Here is a 25,460-nt window from a genome sequence, read left to right on the forward strand (position 1 = left end):
TAGGGTGAAAAACACCAGTACTAGTTACAAAAAAAGCAATAGTGGTTTGAGAAGTGCCAGTAACATGCAAGCTTTGCCTCAGGCGGGCGTGATCACGGCGTAGCTCAGACGCCGTAGCAGAAACACCTAAGGCAGGGCGTGCGTTCCCGAGGGGGAACCGTGCTGAGCTGAGGTCACCGCCGGCTCTTTTTGTAGACAAAGAGAAATGCTTGGGGCTTAGCCCTGCTCACACGTGCTGTTGCGACACCAGGCTTGGCCCATGCGACTCGTCATTGCTCAAGGGAAAAGCATGGGTTTCCGTAGACTGTGCAGATTTGTCCTAACTGGGATAGATACTGGATGTTTATTTACAGCTAGCTTTAACAAGCTATTCTCTTCCATATTTAGCTTTCTCGGGACATACTTGTTTGAACTTTTGCTATGTAGTAAACAGACGGTTGTGACAAAATAGAAACAAAGGCTTGGTTGAATTTTAAGGGACTTGTCTCTGTTAAAGCCTTTTAGGATGTTTATAGAACCATGCACCAAAAGCAAGGTCTGGTCTGAAACGGCTCTTCACATGCGTCGTGTTCACGTGCACAATACAGGCTGACCCCAGTTGGGAAGCTGGAAAAGAGTTCATTACAATCTGCTCTTAGTTAAATGCTTTTAATGCTTTGCACTACTTTTGGTTGACTTCCACATGAAGTCAGTGGCATGGCAATAGGAAATTTCCTAGTGAGTTACTTAGAGCTCTCCCACATCTCTCATGTGGGAATAAAAAAACTTGAAAGGTGTTTTTGTATTTTTGTTCGGCACTTAACCCCCCCCTTAATTACTTTCATTCTCTCCCATGCATCCCCCTTTTTTAAAGTAACTGTATGTATTGTAAAGTGTTGAAAAAGGGAGCTTTCAACGTGAAGTTGTAATTCTGATGGAAGGGTTTGCAACGTGTCCTAAAAATGATTTGACACTTGATTTGCCTGATCTCTCTGATCATGGTCGGATTTCCTCAACCAAAGTTATGTTCTTCTAAGCTGTTACATCTCTGTACTGAGTGTTATCTGTATTGTCCTAAAAGAACACAGCTGTCTGGGGGGTTCATGTGCAGAGTTTCTCATGTACTGTACATCTCGAGCTATTATATTGCCAGACAAGTTATATCTGCAAAGATTTGGAGCTTCGTATTTCTTTTAGACATTTGTTTTACTTTCCCCCATTCAAATTGAAGAAATGTTCTCAAGTATCTTTTATTAACAAATATTGATGTAGCTCTTTTATGTTTGTTGTAAAACCTGGGTCATAATTCTTCCTGATACTATCTGAAATTTCTACTTCTAGCTGTGGTATAGGGGAAAAATTGCAGAGTTAATCATCATGTTTCCCTTTTTGAATTAAATAGTGTCTCTGACTCTCTTCCAGTGACTCGTCATAACCACCTCAAAGACTTCATGCTGGTGGTGTCAATTGTCATTGGAGTGGGCGGTTGCTGGTTTGCCTATATCCAGAATCGCTATTCAAAGGAGCACATGAAGAAGATGATGAAAGACCTTGAGGGGCTTCACAGAGCTGAACAGTCTCTCCACGATCTTCAAGAAAGGTAGGTTTTAGGTGTCTAACCAAGCTGAGTATTCAACTGTTGATGTCTCCTGAAAAGCTATTTTTCATACAGACTTCAAGAAAGAAGGTTTTCTTCCCAGCTGTCATGCTCCATGTGTAGCAGTCAGCTTCTGGTGGTGTGTACCATCGTCATCACCTTCCTGAGCAATTGTAGCAAACCTGCTAACCAGTCCTGATAGCTCGAATGAGTGCATGGCTTATGGATGAGTTCAGTTAATGGTTTACAAATTGACCCCTGCATGTTCACTTCACCTGCTTTTTGGAGGTGATGTCCTAGTCCTTCGTACCCGAGGTGTGCCACATGAAACTCCTCGCGTTGTTAGAGTCCTGAAACTTGCTGGCAATAAGAGCCCTTCAGCAAAGTGACAACATCTGCCACTAGCATCTCCCTTACCGAGATGGGCTTAAGTAATGTACACAGTACGGCGTGATCGAGCATGGCTTTCCATGCTTGCTCAGAACGTGCAGTTCCTTTTCCTTTCTATGTTGTTTTTATGTCTTTTTGTTTGTTTACTTAGTTCTCATTCTACTCTGGTTTTCATTACTGGTTCTAAGAAATTGTTTCTGAACTTCTGGGAGAACTTCACTCAGTTTCGCTGTCTTTGACATGTGAGAGCTCTTTGCTCCCTCATGTTCCAACTGGAGCTTCTGTGCTTTAAGAATTAGAGCATTTAACTGAGCAAAACTGGCTTGAATGCTCCTTCTTGCTACTCTTCATTTTGAGTCTATTGTCCTATTTCAAATCTGAACTTCCTATTTATCTACCACAGTGAAATGAGCAGTAGTTTCTACTCCTAGTCCGACAGATATTGAAAGTATATCAGGATTCTTTTTTTTTCTCCCTTAAAATTATGGTGTAAATCTGCACCTAGAGGAGGGGGAAAAAGAGCCTTTTAAAATAAAGTAATCCAGCTCGCTTCGAATTCATCATCCAGGCGGATCAGGTTGTTTCACTCCATCTTTTAACAGGGAAGAAGCACACTGGTACAGAAGAAGCGACTCAGGAGAGGAATTACACACCCCCTCTTGAATTCTTCCCCAAAGTATATGTGAAAGCCAGTGCTTCCCTGCCTGCACAGTGATACGTAAATCCAGGCATGTTTGCTAGAAAGAGTTAAAACAGAAATAATTTTTGAGTATTAAACATGAATAGCTAAAATCTGAGCACGTGTTTGCTGCAGAGATCATTCATTTGTTCTGTTAGGCAAAATACTGTAGCCTCGGTAAGGTAACCTTATTCACAGAAGTGATTGCAGTGGTTGCAGTGAAGTTACTTAGGTGAGAAAAGGCTGCAGAAACAGGCTCTCCATATGCACAGGGCTTTCTAGGAAAGAAATGACGTCCAGTACTGTTAATGGCAGACCAGTTGTTTTCTTTTGGCAATGAGATTTATTTTAAGGGTAGATTTAGCAAGTAACAGAGCATTGTAGACTTGGGCTCTAACTGTTTTTATTTATTTTAAATGTAATTTTCAAGGGTAGGGTTTAATTTGGCTGCCGTAAAAGCTGACGGCCACGTTCCCAGTGACTTCACTGAAAGCAGAGCTCAGCCCCAGCTATTTGTGCTAGCTGCTCATGGGCAGCGCTGCAAGATGCCTGTGCAGATGCCAAGATCTTAAGAATGTAAATTCTGCGGTGAAGATTTTTACAAACAGCTCAGTCTTCGGAAACAGCACCGTATGCACACAAGGCTGCAGCCTGACGTCTCACCTGTTTGCCTGTAGCAGCCCTCAGAGTTGTCCCACACGTGAGCGTTGTTTTAAAGCCTTTTTCTGTCTAAAAGTTTTCTGAGTGTGATCACATCAATTAGTGTCGGTGTGGAAAGAAACAGGTAAGAGCATGCCAAGCTGATGCTGCCAAACTCAGCATGTTCCCATATTTGTGATGCAGATATATGACCTGCTTTATTTTTGACATAAAGATAGGAAAAACTACCTTTCCTGTAAGTCTGCCAAGGAGCTGGTTCTAAAAAGCAGGTCATTTCACAAAGCTTTGCATATTACTGCATTGCATGTTGGAAATATCCCAAAGAAAAAGATTTTTCTGCAGGCAGAAAGACACAAGAATTCCATCTCAAACCTCTGTGTCCTGCAGCAGTTATTCAGAAACACCAGAACTGAGTCCAGAATTTGAAGGACCTGCTGAGTTCGGTTCAAGAGCAGTTTACTCCCGAGGCCCAAAGCCCGTTGCTGTGATTAGGCAGCGTAGGAAGTGACCTTGGGATCTGCTGCTGAGGTCAGAACAGCGTAAACAAGTAGATGTGCCTGGGAAGTTAGCTAATGCTGTAAAGCCAGATAAGAAGAAACATAAAACCGTGTAGACTAGGCATAGCTTGAGTCTTAAAACAGAGCAACTTGGGCTGTTTCTGCAGCGTGTGGATTGGGAGGATTGTCCTCTGCAGAGGGCACTGAACGGGACCTCCAGAAGTGGCAGGTGAACTCCTGGCTCCCTGTAGGGTCTCTTGGCCCAGGGCTGGTCTGATTCTTCTCTAAACGAGGGAAAATACACCTTCGCTTCTTCATCCTTGCCTCCCTGCAAGGTTCAGCCATCCTGCTCGGTAGCTGCGGGAATAGCAAAAACTATGGATAAAAGCCTTCTTGCGGACTTGTGTAGAAGTCATTCTCTAGTTCAGCTCTGAAACTTCTTTCCTAGAAGCTTCTTTCCAGAACATGAGGAAACCTCCTTTTACGTCTCATTAAAATTCAGTGCCCAGCAGCTCCCCAGAAGTCATGTGATGCCTTTCCCAGTTGCCTACCAACTGCTAGCAATGCTAACAGCTTTGATAAGGTTTTGAAGATTTGAGAAGGAAAGATTGATTTAGGAAGCTATTTCCAGTTCAGCTTCAAAATACTTTTTGAGAACATTAGTCAGTAATGACTCTTTGCAGTCAATTAAGTGACCCATCAGAATAACAAGAAGGTGATGTCTTTGTGCGTCCTACTGGTAAAGTGTATTGAAGATCTGTTCCTGGATTGTGAAGCCTCCAGATGGGCCTTGATTCCCAGCCCTTAATACAAGTGCAGCTCTGGGGGCACCTTGTTACGCTCCACGGAGCTCGCTGCATGCAAGACCAGCACAGCGGAAACGGCCGAGCGTGAATGAGAATACACAGATAAAATGTGCTTTTGTCTCGAGCCAACATACAAAAATAGCTGGGGGTGCTATCGGGGAAAAGATGGTAGTAAGGGGAAACACAATATTATGGTGCCCTCGAAAATAACCTTAAGGATAAAATTCCTTCCCTCTTCTGGTAACGCATGCATCATAATGTAGGGGAATTTCCCCTTTAAACAGAGGTATTTTGGTGCTTTGGGATGCTTTACAGCCCTAGTATGGAAGAGCTGCAGCAGTGATGCACAGGGCAGAGAGCGTGGGTTTATCTGCAAACTTGGAATGTCTTGGCAAGGTTCTTCTTAAATTGGGAATGAAAACATTTGAGTTTCTCAACAGAGCTGTAAATTGAAAATAAACTCTTTTCCAAGAACAGAGCCAGCATCATGGCTGACGCGAGTCCAGCCCATCCAGATTTGTTTTAAATTGCCATCCATATGCCAAAAATTATCCTGAATAACAAGGGCACTTGGCAGTTCTGTTCACTGCTAGAACAATGAGTAGCTTCACTCTTGACCCAAAAGACAATAGTTTGTCACTGCAGTGATTCAGAATGAATATTCTACGTCTAGGCGTTGTTAAATCCCCTATATAATGAAAGAACAAATCAAGCACTTTCATTTGATACGTGGCCTTGAAAATGGGTGCCTGTATAGGTACTGTATGGAGCCGTATTTTGTAGTAATTGATGACTGAGGATTTTTTCCAATTTATTTGTGTCCATCTGATCTGGAATGAACTACCGCCGTGAAGCAAACACCTTTCAAAGCAGAAGGACATAGAAGTAGGTTTGTATGTGCAGTTGTTCTCTTCCATTTCATTCCACACAAGATTTCAGGTTCTGGAAGTGTCACCTCTCTTCTTAGATGTATTCCTACATCTCTTCTTAGATGTATTCCTCCTTATTTACAAGACAGGTACAGGAAACCTAGAGCCAAGTCATGCTGTCTTCTCTCTGATCTGTCACTCCTGTGCATCTCTCCATTATTTTGCTCTCTGGTTTGGATGTTGAAGTTCTTGAATGGGGAGAGAATTTATAATTTTGAAGTATTCATTTCTGGCTAAAACAGTTTCACTTGTGGTTCTAGTTTTTTTTTTTTCCTTCCATTTTATGGATAGTTCTACTCATTTGCCAAAAATCTCTGTGCTGTAAGCCACTACTTATTTTACTGGTTAAGCTTAGGCCTTGCCAACCTCGCAAAGTTTGTTCATAATTTCAGCCAAATCATAATTTTGCCAAATCTTTTTTCTTCTTAAATTTGGCAATTTCTGTCACTAGGAAAAATTGGGTTTTTGAAATGTATTTAGAAGAGGCACGACTAACATTTAAAGGTTGTTTGGGTGGCAAGAACTAGAGGATTTAGTGTCCCTTTCCTTTAGACAGCTCAGTCTTCAGTGGGCTGGGTTTGTTCCTGATGCTCGTCCGAGTTCAGGAAAACTGTTCTAGGGTCATGTTTAGGCTGGTACATCTCTGACTGATTTGGGGTTCAGATTTTTCTTTTCCTGGAAGGTTGACACGTCAAAGTGCAGTGTCCAAACGAGGCAGCAAATAGGCCTGATTTTTTTTTTTTCTCCCACAGAATGAAAGTATAGTAGAAACTTTGCAACAAGACGTTGTGACCACAGAGTTATGTCCATTCCAGGTTGCATGGTTGAACTTTCCTAAATGGCTACCAGTAATCTGTTGCTATTTTTTGCTGCTATACATAATTCCTAATAATTTAATCCTGTCATGAAGAAAAATAATAACTTCTGGGCAGGATTATGACGTGTCTAAATTTGAACACTCTTGGAAGTGGAGCACAGAGACGTCTTATGTGTATATTCGTACCTGCTCAGGCATAGCTTTCTTTTTTTTTTTTAAAGGCAAAGATCTTCATTTCTGTAAAAGTACTGAAAATTCAAATGAGTTTGTGGCTTATTTAAGAAAACCTTGGTTTGTGTACTTTGGATAATTAAGAAAATAAGTATTGAGTATTTAAAAAAATTAAATAAGGCTGACTATCTGGAGCTGACAATTTAATTTCTTCTCAGGCATGGTGGACTTTCTCCTTGACTTTTCAAATATGCCTCTGTTGACATCAACATAGAGTAAATAAAAGCAGAGATTGTCTAGATTGTGGCTGGTCAACAGTTGCCCTGTGGACCTTGTAGCTCCTTTGGGAGTGTGCAGTACAGTCCCACAAGCATGACATTGGGCTCTGTCTCTGTGTGTTGCAGACTGCAGAAAGCTCAAGAAGAGCATCGCTCTGTGGAAGTGGAAAAGGTGCACCTGGAGAAGAAACTTCAAGATGAGATCAGCATTGCCAAGCAGGAGGCTCACCGGCTCCGAGAGCTGCGGGAGGGCACAGAGAACGAGCTGAGCAGACAAAAATACGCTGAGCAAGAGCTGGAGCAGGTGAGGGTTCAGGCGACCGTGGATGCGCTCACATACAAGACATGCCAGTAAGCACAGTAGGCAGCAGCTCCCTCGGCTTCACCCTTCTGAGGAATCCGGTGGTGGTCTGTTTATAATGCTCTTCCACATTTGCTTTTCCACTCCCCTTGGTGGAGAAAAAGGACCAAGTATTTCTTCCACTGCTTCACATCCTACTTCCCCCATGATGCATATGCAGCGGCGCTGCTCGTGCGTGGTGAGCAGGGACTGTACGGGTGCTGTCTCAGGAGTGAACGTGCTGCCACCTCTCATCGCCTCGGCTTCCCCTGCGGAGGGAGAGGTATTGAGCTTGCCCCGTAACTGCAGCCTTCTGGCACCTTTCAACCCCAAATCCAAACCATAAGCTCCCTCTTTCTTTTTTTTTTTTTCTCTTGTATCTATCCATGGTTTTAGGAGCGACTTAGAATAAGTTTGGTCGTTCTTACCATGTTTTGTTGAGGATCAGAGGTGTACAAGCTCAACCGTGAGTGTAGGCCAACTCCTGTTATTTCCAAGGAAATAAAGCACCAGATTAGATCTGTATAGCAAGGTTAGAGTTCATATGCAAATCCCCAAAACATTAGCCATAAGTCCCCAAGTTACACATTGAAGTGTAGGCCTGGAAAGATTATATATAAACATCTATATCATGTTGTTGCTCGCAACAATGAAACCTGTGTTTGGTGCAGAAGGATATACAGAACATTTGTGTGGCATCGTAAAATAACTTATCAGAAGCCAGAGAAGAATTTCCAATCCTACACCTAAAAACCCTGAGATCTATAATAAAAGGCACAAAAGCTATAATCTACTGTAGAGAAATAATGGAAATCAAGAATATTGCTAATGGCATCTGTCTGCAGTAGCAGAGCACAAAATAAAGCATCTAGGAATTTTACCTCAAAACTGTGTTTTGCCCAAACCTCCAAAGGAAGTCCAAAAACAATTCCAATTGCTCCTTCCTATTTTACCTGAGGGAAAATTCTTATCTGACTTTAATTTATAGATCAGTTTAAATTGAAATTGTGCAAGCCAGAATTGCCTGAGCCAAGCAAGTACCTTGGATACTCTTAGGCCATCAGCATATCCTTCCACCTGCCTGTGTCCAATCTTTTATGCCACCGTGGAGGACGGGGAAGCAAATGAAACAAGATTCTAGCGTTTCCATTGACAGGGGGAGAAACATCTGTCCTGGCCCTCAGGTAACCAGTGAACTATGGGGCAGTATAGCCTGGAATATACAGGTAGTCAACAAACAGCAAATTTCCTCTCCTCTTTCCTTCCTGCATGGAATACCAACAGTCCGGACATCCACAGACTCCTTTTGCAAGCTTTGCTTTCTTGATCCAAGATCATTCCTCCTAACTTGTCATATAGACTTGTCTGTACACTCAGTGAGCTCCATTTCAGAACATGCATTTGGACTTCTGTATTCACATAAAAAGAAATTCAGTCATTTTGTATTGTAGGCCATTAAATAAGGATATGTAACCTTTCTCTTGTAACTCTGAGACCTTGCCCCTGACCTGCTGCTGGCTTTCAGAGAAGGTAGAGTCTCATCCATTTCACTTTTCTCCTCCACTTTACATTTGTTGTACCTGAAAAGCCAGAGATGACTTAACCACTCTGTTGTTTCTTAGAGGCCTTCGTGAGGGATGCATTCAAAGGGTGAGTATTGGTTTTATCCGCCTGACCCACACTGTGTGATTATAACACAATCACCATTCCAGTGAACTTTAGACCACAGATACAATTAACCAGTCACTCCCACTGACTGTAAAACTCATCAGACTCTAAGATATTCTGGGGTCCCAGTAAATAATAAAATAAGAGCTTCTCTTGCATCTGTTGAGAGTTATTGCTAAAAAGATACTGGAGGGTTTGAAATCTCCTACTGGAGTCCAGCTTATGAGATTAAAAAATAATATGTTACTGGGATTGGACTCTTTTATACCAGTCTTCTCTTCTTGTCAGGCCATACTCCACCCAAACCATGACCCCAACCTGCGCTTCAGATTCTGAGCACTTGTTACTCTTAGTGGTCAAAATGGGATCTTAGAAATCTTTGCAGGAGAATATAGGCTTCCTATATAACTTCTGTCTGTATCATTTCCCCTCTGCAGAAATGGCAGTGTTTGTTCTGAACACTGCTGTATGATGGCTCATTTCAACCACTTGTCCTTGGCTGTTGTTCTGCACTGCTTCCCTTGCCATAATTCCATAAACACATTGTTCCCATATATGTTTTGAACACACCTCTACTCTAAATACGTAGTGGCAGATTTCATGTTTGCTCATTCTAACTGTTCCTAAACCCCAGACACTCTTCTGTCTAATTAGAGTTCTGCGTGTAGCAGGAGAAGAGGTTGGTGCGGCTGATGTCAGAGGGGAAAATTAAGGCCTTCCTGAGAACTGCGATTCTGAATTTGTAACTTTATGAATGATTTAGGCAATGTTATTTACAAAACTAAATTGCACACATCACCGATATAAGTAGTTGACCTCTTTTGTGTGGTTCTTCCTGGCTACCTCCAAGATGGGTTGTACAAATGTACTCCAAGATAAAATATGAAATTTTGAAGCATCTGGGTGCAGCCTGCTGCTTTTGACGTGCTAGAAACTACACCTAAGCCAGATTTGATTTAAATGGAACTGAGCTAAATAGCACACTAAGGAAAAAGATCCAAGTTTGAATGGTCTTCTAAAAAGTGCATATTCTGAGTTAAGCTTGAGGCTGTGCAGTCTGGAAAATGGAAAAGCACTAGCACCTTTTTAGCAAAAGGCAGGGATAAACATAGTTGTGGCAAACATGCTTTGAACGTTAGAGAAGGCCTGGTTTAGCATCCGATCGAGTCACTAGAAAAACTTGCATTCACTATGTGTTGTTTTAAATCAAGGCCATAAAGAACAGAAAGAAAAAACGGGACATTTGCAAAGCGTTCCAGACGTTATCCCAGCTACAGGTGTATGGCTCTGCCCACGTAGCCAGCTGTGACGTGACTGGATCTGTCCTCCCGACTCCACATGCTTTTAAGAAGTCCTGCATTTGTGGGCTACGGCTTGCTATGGCAGTGAAAGCATCTGGAGGTGCTAAGGGTCGGCATTTTTGCTTTTAGCAGAAAAAAAGTCTGTTGTACAGCGTAAAAACACGTATATCCCTTCTGAGCTTTGAGGTACTGTGATTGAAGGACAGTCAAACGACAGGAGCTGCATCATTTGTGTCCTGTTCCAGAATTACACCAGTCTGAGCTGCAGTCGTCATCCTTTGGTTTCTCTGATGTGAAACAAGTTAACTTCTCACAGGGCTTGTGTCAGGTTTAATATGTATAAAGTCCCTCCACATAATGTATAATAAAAGAGACGTGTTAATCCTTAATGATTTCTGGCACTAAATAGTTGTGTGTAAGCTTTTGGTATCGTCAGCTTGCTTGTCACCCGCTTTCTTCTAATTTTGTAATGACCCTGCAGCCAGATAAGCATGTGGAGGAGCCTGGGCTGGGGTGGAAGGAGAGTCCTTCAGAAAGCTGCAGTCACTGCTGATTCCAGAGTGCGTTATTTCTTTCCCTGACCAAGCAGCACATGTTTTGTGTCTAAATATTTTCATCGTCTTGCTCCAGTGCGAAGGTTGTCTTTTGACAAGCTCCCTCTGTTTGGCTCAGTAACTGTGCTGAGAAAAGGCACTTGCCTGCGCAGTGTTGTCAGCGATTTTGCTTTAGGAGGAGCTGGATTTGTAGATTTTGCAGATCAGAAGGCAGGCAGTGGAGTTTGTAGAGATTTCTAGAGGCTGAAGATAATAACTGTGAATATACTTACCTGATTCTCTTTTGACTAACTCCCGTGTCATCCTGTCAGCTCCAATGGATTTACACATGATTTGTGGCATTGTGAGGCAGAGGAGAATGTGGCCTTCTGTCTTAACAGACATGGAGAGACAGAGCAGATCAGCAGTGAATAAACACCCTGCTTAACCTCCCTCCGAGCTGAAATGGTGAGGCAGAAGAGCATCGCACTGGCTGGAAATTTTTGAGAGCCACTTCAGAAGGGAGCCCAGCTTTAAGATGAGAGGGCAGTGCTGAACGTTGTTCCAGTCACTCAAGCAGCAGCGTTTGCTGCGTTGGATAGCTGCCACGAAGAGAGTACGTGTTGTAGCTCTCTATTCCCTTGGTCACAGCACCAGGATGCTGCCCTGCAGATTGACCTTTGCTTCTGTTAGGAATAAGATTAATTTTATGGAGTCTTGTTTTTTTTTTCTTTCTGGTGCATTCGAAGTGCTGGGTTTGCAACCAGCTGTTGCCCTGTGGCATCGCCTTGAAGAGCGCTGACCGGGATGAAGGGGGTCTCCTCCGCTGCTGCCCGTAACGCTGCTGCTGGCTGGTTTTCTCCTAGGTCCGCATGGCACTGAAGAACGCCGAGAAGGAGCTGGAGTCTCACTGTAGCTGGGCTGCACCAGAGGCCTTGCAGAAGTGGCTCCAGCTGACCCACGAAGTGGAAGTTCAGTACTACAACATCAAGAAGCAGAACGCGGAGAAGCAACTTCTAGTGGCCAAGGAAGGGGTGAGAATTTCAGTCTCTTTATCCTGGATCCTTCCCATTGCAGCAGTGGGGAGTTTGTTTCTCTGCATGTTCTCTTCTTGCTTTCCCTCCTCTTTCAGTGAGCCATCTCTAGGTTCATCTTCATTCTGTACTGCAGTAAAATGTAGGAACCCTGATCTCACAGCAGTGCTGAAAAAATTGGTCCAAAGTCCTGTAGTTACATAATTTTCTTAGGTGAAAGTCATGGTGTAATATCCTGATGATAGTATGTGATTATGGCTCTCTGCTTCATCATATCTAATGCCTTAAATTTGCATTCTGAAAGTGCAGCATAAACTTTTATCAAGGTGCAAGTAGGTGGTTGAAAGTGATAATGAGCAATTACCTGTCACTGGTCTGCCGGGATCGACTGAGGGCATGCCCATCAGGCGTTTGAGTATATCTTTTGTAGGTTGAAGTCCTGTAAGGATGCAGAGTATTGGCTGTTGTCAGTGCTAGAAGCACTGTGGGTAACCAGTAAGCAGAAGGTTTTGCACCGATTATGAATAATCCCTTTGCTAGGTGCTTTACCTGCACAGCAACAAAATTTCTAATATGTGCATGTGATTTGTACTTATGAGTCATTCCTACATTCCCAGTTGTTGAAAACGTCCGTTGCCAACTGCCAAATAACAAGCTGCAGGGGAAGCTGTTGTAACATGTATTCGTTTCTATGGACATTTACAGCAGTCAGAGCTGACAGCACATAAAAATTTGTCTGTCTTTATATGTTTTTGTTAAGAACATTTTATCATTTCAGCGGTTTACCTTTTGTTGTGTCAGGTACCGTGTTCATGGCCTTGGTTTGTCTCCTGTAAGTCTCAAGTTAATCCACTACATTTTGTAAAGCAAAGGTCTGTTTGTGGAGAGTTTAGGTTTGAATATATGTAGTACCATAAAGAGAAGGTAAAAAGACCCATAGGGCATTAACAGTATTCCTGTGATAATTTACTCATGAGAAAGACAAAACAAGGCTTTATAAGACAGTCATTAACCATATGAAGTAGCTGGTTCAGTTCCCTGAGACTTTTTAGAAATCAGGAGAAGGACCAAGGAGGAGCTTGAAACCCGCAACCTGCTTACTCTGCTGCTGGTGAATTCCTCATCCACCATGTCAGGAGGAACCTCATCCTTCAGTAAAATGACAATTTGTACTACTTACATGCGTGAAAACAGCTGCAGGACTATTTCTGTCTTAGCCCATTCAGGATGTTCTTGTCCTGGAGGAAACATAAGGTTGTCTTCTTCCTGTGACCTTTTTCTGTTAATGTTCCAGGCTGAAAAAATTAAAAAGAAGCGAAACACCCTGTTTGGAACATTTCACGTTGCTCACAGCTCATCTCTAGATGATGTTGATCATAAAATCTTGACTGCAAAGTAAGTATCTACTTTGTATTTTCCCTCGTTTCTGTCTTCCTTCTTATGATTCTATGGCTTTATTTTACTGGGATTGAACTTGCTCCTTTTAGCCAAAACCCTTTTAATTTTGTGTGTGTAAAACTGAAATCATAATTATGCAGAGCAATTAAAAGTCCTGTCCAAACGGCCTTTCCTGAGGAGTCGGGAGGCTGCAGTATTCCACGCAATTATCCCCTGGGGTTTTAGAGGTCATTGCTGTATTCCCATATGTGGAATGAAAGATGTCTCAAGGGTTGGGACACAAAGCTGAGCCACTAGACTCTCCGTTTCAGACAATTTATTGTGTTTCTCCTTCATTCCCTACATTTTTCCCTGGTTTGAACCTTCCTTTCAGACAAGCTTTGAGTGAGGTGACAGCTGCGCTCCGGGAACGCCTGCATCGCTGGCAGCAGATCGAGCTGCTCTGCGGCTTCCAGATCGTCAACAACCCCGGCATCCACACGCTGGCGTCGGCCCTTAATATTGATCCCAGCTGGATGGGCACCCCTCGGCCCACCCCTTCGCACTTCATCATGACCGATGATGTGGATGATCTGGATGAAGAGCTCGTGTCTCCCATGTCCATACAGTGTAGGTATTCCGTGTGAGCTACATACAGTGAGATCCCACATCTGCTGTGCTGAGGAGTGTTGCAAGATGTGACAGATACAGAAAAGTAGCTGAAATATATTAGGAGGAATTAGGATAGCTAAGTTGGCTTTTAAATGATCAAAGAGAAATTATTAGTCATTAAGGGCCAGGAGCATCCATTAGTGCCAGACCCCCACTGCTGTGGTTGTTTGGAGCCTATTAATTCCTGCGCAATTAGAATATATCAGGGCTGCGTGTATATCTGTTTGGACATTTTTCCCACTATGGTAGCAATATAGAGAAAAAGGAGGTGGAGTGGGGCATGGGGGTTGTTGTTTAATCACAGATAAGCTTAAATATATATTTTTTCTTAGCCAACGTGAAAGCCAGAAAAAATATCACTTAATAATATGTACGCTGTTAGGTTCAACACACCAAATTCAAACATTTACAAGAAAAACAAAAGGATATAGAGGGCTAGAGTCACAAAAGTGATAGAGGAAAACGAAGTGCTTTTCCCCAGTCTCCCTTTAGTTAGAGCACTGGCTCAGGACAGAAAAAGACTTGAAGATACCTCCTCTTCATGCAAGGTTTTGAATTTTGTCTCTTGCCATTCTATATGGGGAAGAGCAGTCTCCACTGGCGATACCACCTACCTTTAAAAAAGTTTTGAACATTTACTGGAGCAAAGACTGAAACCGCTGTGTCCCATCTCCTGTGTGTGTTCTCATCCCCAAGGTGGATGCTCTTTCCCTCTTTACCGGTGACTATTTGTGTACGCGGTGCCTTGACTCCTGCAGGAGGGAAGGAGCGTGCTGGTGGGGCAGAGTGGATGAGCCTGCACTCATGAGCTCAGATAATCTCAGACAGAGGAAGGGATCGAGCTTGGGTCACCTTACGCTTGTGACTCTCTTAGTTGCTGAGCTCTGGGATTAAATGAGGGCTGTTTCCCTCTCTAGAACAGGTTTGTGAATCAGTCCCGACTACAGTTCCCGTGTTAAATTGACTCAGATTCACACATGGTCCTGCATCTCTCAAAAATGTGCATTCCAAATACAGCTTCTTATCTCTAGCTATTGCATAAGAGAATGGGAGGCCTGTATTGCAGTTCTGGAAAGCTGCTGTGTGATAGCAGTGGTCTTGCTGGTCTGTGGAAAAGCGTGTAGCTAGAGCATACCATGCTGAGCTTGAGCTGGGAAGAGAGGAGCCAGTGCTGGCAGTATTAGTTGCGGTGGCCTTTTCGGTTATGTCTGATTGGGGTCACTTTCTAGTGAGAACTTAATCAAAACCAGGTCTGTCTAACGGGGTAATAGGTGGGGAGGAGGAAGGGAAGGAGTCTTCAGGATGGGCTGTATGTACTGCAGAAGATGCCTGTATGTGCCTGTCACCGTTCCTCCCTGATGGTTTCAGGTCTGAGGCTCTGTTCAGATCTCCTGCGGGCAGTAAAGGCTCTGGAGGCAGGTGCTGGGGTGGGCACAGGGCATTGGGAGGGGATGGAGATGGAGCACCGAGAGCTTGGCTAAACTGGGATATGGTTTAGGCAGGAGGCACAGAGTACGTGCAGGCTTTTGGAGCTCAGCACACACGGGGCTTTATGGGGTTGGGTGCATGTAGGCAATGTTGAAAGCATCAAACAGCTAATGCTGTCTTACCAGGCTTTTTGTGTGATTATCAGTTACAATTAAAAGCCAAGACTAGACAGCTCTAACAACAAACATGAAAAGATGCAAGCTGAGTGTTAGTGAAGTAGAGATATCCTAAAGAAAAGCCCTGGAGAAAGCCTGGAGCACAGCCTCCAGCACGTGAGCCTTGGCGTGAGGTCTTGTGCCTTGCTAGAGACAGCAAGAATGAGATTTTCTGCCTACGAGCGCTTGCACTTCCAGTCAGTCCGGTGGACGGGGACCAGTCTGGGTTCCTCGGTGCAGCCACGCGGATTTGACTCACCGTGAGCGACAGCTTGGTATATCAAGGCCTTGGCACCCAAGTTCCCCAAATGGGGCGGCATTTGCTAGTCCCTGTCGCTCTCCTCTGGAGTGTTTTCTTTGTGCTTCTCTCCTGAAGCAGTTTTTATGCACAAACAATGTTTTTCCTCCCTGGATGTGTTGGGAATGTTGCTAAGTGCCAGTGATGATTCTCCCTGTAAATCAACCTTTTCTCTCTCCCTTTCAAACCTGATTGGCCAATCCCAGATGCAGCCTGGCTTTTTGGGCGCAGGTTCAGTGATCGCTCGTCTCTGTCCTCGGAGGATCAGTCCCTCTGGAAATACCCTGGTTTGGTTCTCTTTGATTTTTGTTGTTGCTGTTGTTCTACCTGCTGCCCTTTCTCTGGACTAAAATACATACGCAAATTTTCCAACTTTCTGGCACGAAAAACTAATTCGTATACCTTTCTTCTCTGAGACATCAGCATCTTTACTAACCGCGGGGCAGAGTCTGCTGGGATGAAGAAGAATCACAGTTACCTGTACTCTTCACATTGTTTTTGGTTTGGATTTAAAGAAATATTCAAGTATGATAGTTGGAGGATTGTTTTCATCTGTTTTTGTCCCCAAAGAAGAGATTAGGGTTTAGGCTGGTCCAGGAGGTTTTAATGTTCCTGCTCTCAGCCTTCTTCCTCCTCCTTGTCAGCAGGTGACTTTTTACAAAGCCCTGTTGCCTTGCTCCTGTGGGCTCCTGGCAGAACGGGATGCTCTTCCCTCCCCATGCCTGGACTGCGAGGTGGAGGGAATGCTAGCCGTTGTGCTGCCTCTCATGTCTCAGGACTTTTCTCAAGTGGGTCTTTAAATAAATTGAGCAATGCCACACGTTATGCTAATGTGTCCCCTGACGCCCTGATCCTGGGGCCGCAGGGACAGCACACTCGGGCTCGGAGGCGCAGAAAGAAGCCTCTGTATTTTCAGCTGGAAAACTTTCCCTAAGGAGGATTATTGCCATAACACAGGCCTCTGTGAGATGGAGGTGGAGGAGCATGTGCGGCAGCAGGTGAGGCTATCAACTGGTAGTGTTCAGGACTTGCGTGGTAGTAGTCTTCCTCAAGATTATGAGCATATTCTTTGGCTAACCTGTATTACACACATCTGCAGTGCCTGGAGTAAAGTCATACTTGTGTGAAATGAGGGCCTGCTGTCCTTGTAGCTGTGCAAGGCCCCGCAGCAGTGGAAGCAAGGTCCCAACTCTTGATCCTGCGCTTATTGCAAGAGCTAGGTGAATCCTGCAAAAGGAGGGTACATACCTGTAATGTGTCAAGTTTGTAAATAAGGAGAATAATACCTGGAAAAAAAACCCTTAGGGGAAAAAGCATGTCCCAAGATGGAAAGACAGAAACACATAGCAGAAACCCATAATCCCCTGGTTAATTATTCTGTGGAGCTTGAATCCTCCTTAGCCTCCCAAAATGAGACTCCTCTTCTGAGCTATATATGTGTGAATGCTGACCAGCAGCAGGCAAGCGGGGGTCTGCTGTGCTATTCCTGTCTGTAATGCTTTAGGCAGCAGCATTGCTGCTGCAAAGTCGTAGCAGGATGGCTTGAACCGCCTCCAGTTCTGCCTCGTTAGCACTCTGCCTTTCACCTCCTCTAATCAGTTTTTTGCAGTCCCCGCTGGAGCAAGGGATTTTTTTCCACCTTGATTCCATAGGGCTCAATTTCACTTCATTTCAGCTCTGGAGCCATTAGTAAAGAAAACTTTGAAATATAAAATGGACAGCAAGAAGAGCTCTAGCGAAAAGATTGCATGTGGCAGTGTAGTAAAGGCGAAGAAGCCGTGAACCTGAGCAATGGGACCCTCTGAAAGAAACTGTGATTAACCTTGGGAATGGGCAAATAGCAATATTGCTTGAATTATTCTTGTTTATTCCTTCTTCTACTTGAAGTATGTCCCAGCAATGATCCTTCAGATACATGAATGGTTGCTGTCTGTTGAGCTTCAGGAGATCCGTATTTCCTAGGCGTGTGATTTTTACAGCAGTGATTTCTGATTCCCGAAAGAGCTCTCCCTCTACTTCATTTCTCAGCTTTTCTGTCTATTCACCTTTTTAACCATTTTTACATTTATTTCTTACGCACATATACAATCCTGAACACCTTATCTCCTGCAAAAGAAAGAACATCTTGTATGGAAATTACAGGCAGTGGGTTGAATATAACCAGAATCACTTTTGTCTGCAGTATGGTGATGCAGCCTAGTGGATGCATAGGTTTCAATGTATAATAATGATGTATATAATACTCTGCTTAATCTAAATGACTGTTCAGAAATCTCCTTCCAAGGAGAGGTGCCTCCCTTTTGACTTTCTAAGGGCTATGCCCTAGCTGCAGCTCTGTGTATAGATTTGATGCAGACATAATGGGCTGAGCTGTCTGGCCTGTGTTACCTGAAAGGTAAGACTAGATGGCCAGAAAGATTATTTTGATCTTAAAATCTGTTAACTAGCTGGTGACAGTGCACTGAGGGAAACAGTCCGATTTGGTTCACTGAACCAAGATGAATTGCCAATTAAAGAAAAATATTTTTTCAAACTGAGCATCTCTGTGATCAGGAAACTTAATTTTAAAACAGACCAGGACCAAATGTTATCACTTTTGGATCAGAGCTGTAATTTCAGGTGTGTAGCATGATGAAAGCTAGTATCTACCCAGTTAAGATATAGCGCACTGTACCTCTGCCCTGTGTCCTAGCCAGGGTAGAAAGGGTACAAGGCTGAGAGGTTCCTGCATCTGCACAGCAGCTTTCCTGCGCTTGAACACAAAGTGCAGCTGCCCTGAGCAGCCATGCTGTTAGGTGGCACTGAACTAGGTCCCACGTTCCTGTGCGTTACTCCAAGAGTTACGCTGGCACAAAACCCCTCGGAGCGGGAGCAGAGTTGTGTTCTTAGGGTGGTATTTGCCTGACAGACCTTAGTTGCCTAGGTCTGAACTGATCACCCTAGGCTCCTTTTTTAGGCAGTGTAGAGAAATAGCACTACCAGGGCATGATGCATCAGACCAGTTTAGATGTCTGTATTAGGGTGAAATGAATCATGCCATGCAAGTACCTACTTCTTCACATTGACTGCAAAGGGAGTCTGGGTGGTAAAGTTGGGTCGGAGGGACCTTGCAGCTAGTTTCTGTTTCAAGCAAGATCAGATAAGGTGTTCAGAAAGCACCTGTACCAGGAATGTCAAGCGCAGATTCTAATGGGCTGGTGATTAATCTAGCATGTTAAGCAGTAGCACCAACTTAATGCTTCTTCTGCATTAAATCGGCATAACTGATAGCACACATGGTGGGATGGCTGCAGCAGCCCAAGCGAATGTCCTCGTGAAAGAAGGCATGGTGCCTGTCACGCACAGTACTGACCTGGGGTGGCAGCTTTAGTGCAGTGCATCCTCGCTGATTTGATGTGCAGGTCCTTTTCCATCTGCATTCAGTGTTCTTCCTTTTCTCTCCTTACAGCTCCTGCCTTGCCCAGCACTGTTCGCCAGCGCCTCGTGGACCCCCAGCATGCCCACGGATCTCAGAGGTTGGTAGAGAGTTATGCGCAAGGCCAGAGTGAATTGGGCCAGCCTGCCCATTTCCTGGCAGGCAGAGTCTCTCTCCGTCGAATGCACAGCCTCACTTCTGGACAGTGTTTCAGTTCCGACCTTCACGGAACCAGCCCTTCATCTGCCACCACCGCCACCTCTTCCACTTCTTGCTCCTCATCCACCACCACTGCATCTGCTCCTGCTTGCCATATCCACCCTATCTATTACCATCACACCACCTCCTCTTATTTCCTTCAGATGGACTCCACCCCTGGTCTGCCCCCTCCTGATGTCACCTCTGGAATTCGCTGTCGCACTGAGAGCTTTGGGTATATTGCTGTTTCTTTTCTAGCTCCCTCTTGCCTGCTGTGTCTCAGAACTGATGCTTGCTCGGGTGTTCCTTCTCTTAGATTCCTTGCGCCCTTTCCTTTTGGGCCTTTATTTCATTATTTATCCACCTTTTGTTTCTTTAACCTCTCTCTCATGCAAGTGGACCCGCTAAGGAATACTCCGTGGTCCATTTCCATATCTGCAAACTCAGTGGATGAATAAACCAAGGAGGTGCTGTGGTTTAGCTGTGGCTGAACAAATGAGAATTCCTGGGCACTCTATCTCTAAATAAGTCAGTCTTTAACTTGGGTGATGCACCTATAAGAACAAAGGTAACACAACTAATCAAACACTGACCTTATTTGAAGCCTTGCCTTATTTGGGGTCTTCACAAGCAAATTGCAAAGGAAATACAACGGATAGTTATTATAAGCTAGTAGTTAGTGCTGCTGGATGGGTGAATGTTCACAGGGATGTTCTGCAATGCTGTGCTGTTTTTCAGGGGTGGCAAAAAAGCAGCTTTTAGGAGCTTTGTGTTTCAGAGTGACTCTTTACCTCCTCTGTTTTGGTAGGGGATGAAGTGTATTTGTGCTTTGGCTAAGGAAAGGCTGAATAATGGGAACAGAATGTGTAACTTCTTATTTCTGTGTCGCTGGCTTTAATTTGGTTCCTTCCAGTAGTAACAGAGACGGAGTGATGGCTCTTTGGAGACCTACCTAAGAGTAGGGTCCAAGGAACTAGATAGTATCTGCATCTCAGTCACTCTTCTCTTGTGATTCACCACACTTGGCATTAGAGAAGTGAAGGATCGGGTAGGCAACAGAAACGGTAATCCTGTCTCATCCAGCTCGGATGCTGTTAGGGGAGCTCTGGCAACCACTGTGTGTTCAGAAATGTTCTGCAGTCCAAGCAGGGGATGACGTCTCCTGGGCTGCCCCGGGGGCCTTTCTTCAGAGTGAAACCCACCTGCAGCAGTCGCTGAAGAGGTCTTTCACCTAACTTGTCTGATGGATGCATCTGACTTACAAGCACAGTTTGAGCCTGTATCTACTAAGATACTTGCTGTAATATCTGCAAGTAGGGTACAATTTTTGTGGTCTCTAGTTTGGAAGGCGTTGCAGACACTCGGTGCAGAGTCGTCGGTGTTGAAGCACGCAGTAGTGGAAGGACTGCGGCTGGCGGTCTAGGCGTCTTGCACTCTCTCCACTTGCTCTGTGACCTTGGCCAAGTCATTTCATCCCCTGGTCCTTTTTCTCCTTCGTAAAATGGAAGTAGTCCTTATCCTCAGCATTGGGGAACAATCCTATGGGCAAAGACTGGAGATCTTTCAGTGAGGAAGGAGATAGGTGCAGTGTCCTTTCATATTTATTTATCCAGGCAGAAAAACATACCAAATCGCTACATCTTCATTTGTGCCAGCATGTTGTACCATTATTCCTTTTACTTGTAGGTACCTCTCCTTATAGTTGTAGGTACTGCCCTGACATCCTCTAGCTGATGTCTTTTCCACAGTCTGCTTCATATATGTAATCCACTTGCTAACTTCTGTGTCTCAAAGCAGGTCTGCCTGCGAGGGGCTGCTTGATGGACCAGGGCAACCTCTGAGCCACAGGCTGCAAATAACAGCATGTGTGAAACCATGGCTAATCACAAACACGTTACGCGTTCTGGAATATTTTTGGGGGAAAATTTACTGCATATGGTTCATAATGGGCAATTAAAGAGCAACATCTTGGTTAATTTAATAATGTTTGTTTTAGGATGATAAGAAGCAGAATAATTAAAATTTAGATTAATTACCACTGCTTTAAATTCAGTTCAGGCTATCCCAATTTGAGAGATAAAGGCTGGGAATGCTGCTTATGGCATCGCACAGTCCGTGTTTACAGTCAGCCTTCCGGGCTCTGAAAAAAAGGAGGGCTCGTCCTGGGAGCTGCGACACTGATGTAGTGTTACAAAAGTGGCCGTATAAACATCATTTTTTTTCAGCTGAGGCCTCTGTTCTTTTGAGCAGTACTATGCTTAATTGCTGGCCAGTTTAAAGTCCTAATCCTGCAGACTACCCTGACATTGCAGAAGGGAATGTGGTGTGATTTTTGGATCCCACTTAGAAAAGGTAATGATGTTGAGAGGTCATTAGGAGGGAATAACTCGTACCTTCTCCTCATGCTCCACTGGCGTTTAATAGCTTGTCAGAATCTAATTGTTAGCTGTTCAGTGACAGGTGGGCTTGCTTGCTTTCTGTTCCCATAAAAAAGACCAGCTGTTAATGCAGGATAATTAATTTAGTAATACAGATAATTATGCACATTAAGACTTTGTCCTGCAAGGCTTGCTTTCTCTATGCATTAGCAGGTGACTCCAAAATCCATGCTCTTTTATTCTCTGTTCATCTCAGAAAATAGAAATGAAGAGTTGAGTGCCCAAATGTGTTCTGTTTTTGTTGGATTTAAATTTTTGTCAAACTGCATCTTTAGCAGACCCTGCCTAGATGCACATCTTTAGAAATACTGCCGTAAAGGCAAGCCGCAGCACAAGCCAGTATATTGCTCTTTCATTCTCTTTTATATAACAGATCTTGGAGCCCTTTATATACATCCCTTGAGCTCCACAGCCTCTCAGAGAGGCAAGCAAAACAGATGGGAGATCCGAGGCTGAGAAAGGCCTTCCAGGGAGTCACTGCCAAGGACGAAATCAGAACCCAAAACAATCCTGGCTCCTGGCTCCCTTGGTAGGAAGAGAGTGCTGCCTTGAGTATTTTGGACGGATGGATCAGTTTAGCCTCTCTTGTATCCAGCAGATGTAAATGTTGACACGACCTGACAAGAGAAATTATCTCCAACAGCCTGTTCCCCCAGGGAAAGGGCTTGAGAATCGCTGCCCTCGGAGGTCGATTCTCGTCCCGTCCCGCGTGCACCTACGCAAAGCGGCGTGCGGTGCCAGGTCTGCCCGGAGTTCGCTGGATAGGAACCTTCTCTAAAGACAGGGCCCGTGTATGGCCTGTGAAGTGATTTCATAAACTCCTCACTGTTTGCTTCTCTTTTGCAATTGGCTTCAGAGGATCCGGTGCAAATAAGGTCAGAGCTGTTGTGGTTTCGGAGGCTGGTGTGTGTCTTAATGTCATTGAAGGGGGCTGGATGTCCCTGGGTGGGGAGGGGGTTGGAGGGCACAGTATGCACAGAGGTTTCTGCTCTCCAGTGCCTGCTTTGAGTGGTGCCGGTGGGTAAAGGTGATGGAGAGGGGAGTGTAAGACCGAATTGCCACGGTGCCCTTTTCCTGTGGAGAAGGGAGGTGGCCAGGAAAGCCAAAGAGGATGTCAGTAATCCCATAAAAAGAGTAACTCATAACTCCTATAGAATGGAAAGGAAGAAATTCATGTTGGAGTTTCACTGTAAAGGCTGTTTCTAAGCCTCTGACTGTGCAGTGCTGAGGACAGCAGACTAGTTAAGCTATACAGCAGATTTGATCCTGCCTAGGGGAGGCTTTTGCTGCAGCGGTGCCATATTCTAGGTAGGTGTAGCCATGGGGTTATGGGCCCTCTTGGTAAAAGGCAGGCAACAGCAGCAGCAACAAGGTCTAATGAGGTAGATAGACCCAGCCGTGGTGTAGTAAGGTTAAGTCAGATGCCCTTGAACCACTCCTAAGCTTTCTTAGAGCCTATTTCCCATTATTTTACAGACAGCAGTACCCCACTAGAAGAAATCTATCAATGGGCTGTAGAGTTGAGGAGAAATAACTATTTATTCTCTATTGTTCTTCTGTCCTATCCCCTCTTTTTCCACCACTGCCACTCTTTCTTTACTCCATGTTTTGCCCTCTGCTTCTTTTGCTTTGTGCAAGCTGCATTCCCATTCTCTCACCTCCCCTCATTCTCCATGGTCAGCTGGGATCCTTGGCATGGCAGTGTAGGAGGTGTAGGTGAAAGCAGGTAACGCAACAGCAGTGAACGAATCGTGCCTGCAAGTAGCTTAACACTGTCAGCCTATCTGTATATAAAGAAAACAGTGAGCGCTGCAACAGTGTGTGGCCAAGGTGTTTAGAAACATGCTGGCTGAGATTAGGTTTCTTGGTCTCTATTTTCACGTTCAGATTGGCGGTGTAAGCTTTTCGAGAGGAACGAGCGTTCAGGAGCTCCTGCCGTACCACAGAAATGCTTTCTTTGAAGGCAGCTTCCCGTAGCACCATCTAGGCTGTCCATCTCCTGCGCCGACACGAGAGCAAACCAACTCAGTGGCCTGCTTTCGAAACAGGCTGAGCAATGTTGAAAATGTGCACTCCTGATTTAGGAGTTTTTTTAAGCCTCATGAAAATTAGCAGGACGTGTGCTGGCCCTTTTTGACTGAGCCTCACTTGAGATTATTGGCAATATTCTTTCCACCCTTGTCCCTGCCCTGGGCTTGGGTGCGTCCTGCTGCCACCTCCTTGCTCCCCCTGACGAAGCCAGCACACATCTAGTAGATGCTGTTCCCGTGGACGCCCCACCTCCCCTGCAGTGTGCCGGCCCGTGGGAACTGCCCGTAATCATTTCAGACTGCACAAAGTCCCAGCAGAAATTGCCAGCTGCTGGTGTTCAGTTAACCTGAAAATCAGCCTTTGCATTCGAGTGCCACAGCAAGGACTCGAGAGGTCACCTTTAAGAATCTTTCTGAACGTCCTGGTCTGTTGGCTTTAAGTGGTAGATTAATCATCCAGCTACTGCTTTGGTTCTCCACTGCTGCTCCGTGGAGGTGTGAATGCCTTCCCGTGCACCAGGACTTCATGCGTGTCTTAGCTGTTGGGCACTGAGCTGCCGCTGTGCAGAGGAGTGTGGGACCTGCTGCTGCTGCGGGTCTTCCCCACTGCCCATGGTGACACGCCAGTTGACATGCTGGTGTCAGCAATTGCAACATACAGCCTCTATTCTTGAGGAGTATATTTCTGATTAATAACTTGATAAATTACTAATAAAACAAATTAGCATAACATTCAGATATTTGAAAAATGTCTTACCATAATCTCTTTCCTCTCATCAGTTCCTTTAGCCTTCCTTTGGACAATAAGCCTGAATGCCCCAAAAGAAAAAAGAAAAGAAAGTACCGCAGCAAGGTCTCTTCTTTGTAAACAGCCCTCACATCACCTGCCTGTATTGTTTCTGCATCACGCAGGAAGCCCATCCTCCTCGGTTCCTTCTCGTGAGGAGTCAGTCCAGGGAGATTTACTGCAGTTCTCCCTATGGAAGTCAGTGAAGTCCCACAGGCCCAGAAGACTCTAGAGGTACTTCTGGAAAGGTGCCATCTTGGAGCAGGGATAGGCAAAGTAAGGAAAATGAGGCGAGAAGGAGGTATTACTCTCAGATTCCCTATGAAGATGATAAGAACATTGATCTTTGTGCTGGAACCAGGTTGTTCCTAATCCCCGGTGTAGACAAATGTACACAGTGGGCAGAGCTGGGCATGGTATTTCCCGTGGAGGGTTAGCATTTTTTAGGATAACTGATCCTATACTCAGTGTCCCAGGCGTCTGCCTGCTGCCACCTCCGAGTGGTGGCAGTGATGTGGAGCTGGGCTAGGACCTCTGCTGAATACATGAGGGTGGTATCTGGCCTTCTGGTCTGGGGCAGGACATCCCAATGAAAACGGTAGTGACAAATATATCTGTAATTAGGTGGGGACCCTACACAGGTTGACTAATAACTTCCTGATACCAAGGGATCTTTTGTTGCTGCGAGAGTGGTCCCAAGAAAGCAATGAGGGGTTGCCATTGCGTGTCCCAAGGGTCTCTTCATACTGGTCTTCAGCATCAGCCCCAGAGACAGCACTTTGCTTCTGTCTCTTCCTCACTGGTCTGATGCCTGGTACCAGCTGTCTGAAGATCGAATTTCCAGCATGTGCAGAGGAAGAAAATCCTCCTCTACCAGAGGATGTTTCTCCATCTGCTGTCGTCATTTTCTCCACATGCTGCAA

General features: G+C 44.7%; 1 protein-coding gene across 5 annotated transcripts in view; it reads left to right on the top strand.

The window, feature by feature from the left end:
- The window catches only part of STIM1 (stromal interaction molecule 1), a 104,372-nt gene that overhangs the window by 72,339 nt on the left and 6,573 nt on the right, over positions 1-25,460 (top strand). For 3 of the 5 annotated variants that reach the window (XM_064505273.1, XM_064505275.1, XM_026117607.2), the window contains exons 7-13: positions 1,402-1,579; positions 6,930-7,107; positions 11,512-11,679; positions 12,974-13,074; positions 13,451-13,686; positions 15,876-15,956; positions 19,118-19,184. In XM_064505273.1, coding sequence (XP_064361343.1) covers positions 1,402-1,579; positions 6,930-7,107; positions 11,512-11,679; positions 12,974-13,074; positions 13,451-13,686; positions 15,876-15,956; positions 19,118-19,184 — 1,009 coding nt within the window. The remainder of the gene's footprint in view (positions 1-1,401; positions 1,580-6,929; positions 7,108-11,511; positions 11,680-12,973; positions 13,075-13,450; positions 13,687-15,875; positions 15,957-19,117; positions 19,185-25,460) is intronic. The other 2 variants (XM_064505276.1, XM_064505277.1) reach the window with 1 other exon arrangement.

Source organism: Dromaius novaehollandiae, chromosome 1 (genome assembly GCF_036370855.1).
Source record: "Dromaius novaehollandiae isolate bDroNov1 chromosome 1, bDroNov1.hap1, whole genome shotgun sequence".
Taxonomy (NCBI): Eukaryota; Metazoa; Chordata; class Aves; order Casuariiformes; family Dromaiidae; genus Dromaius; species Dromaius novaehollandiae.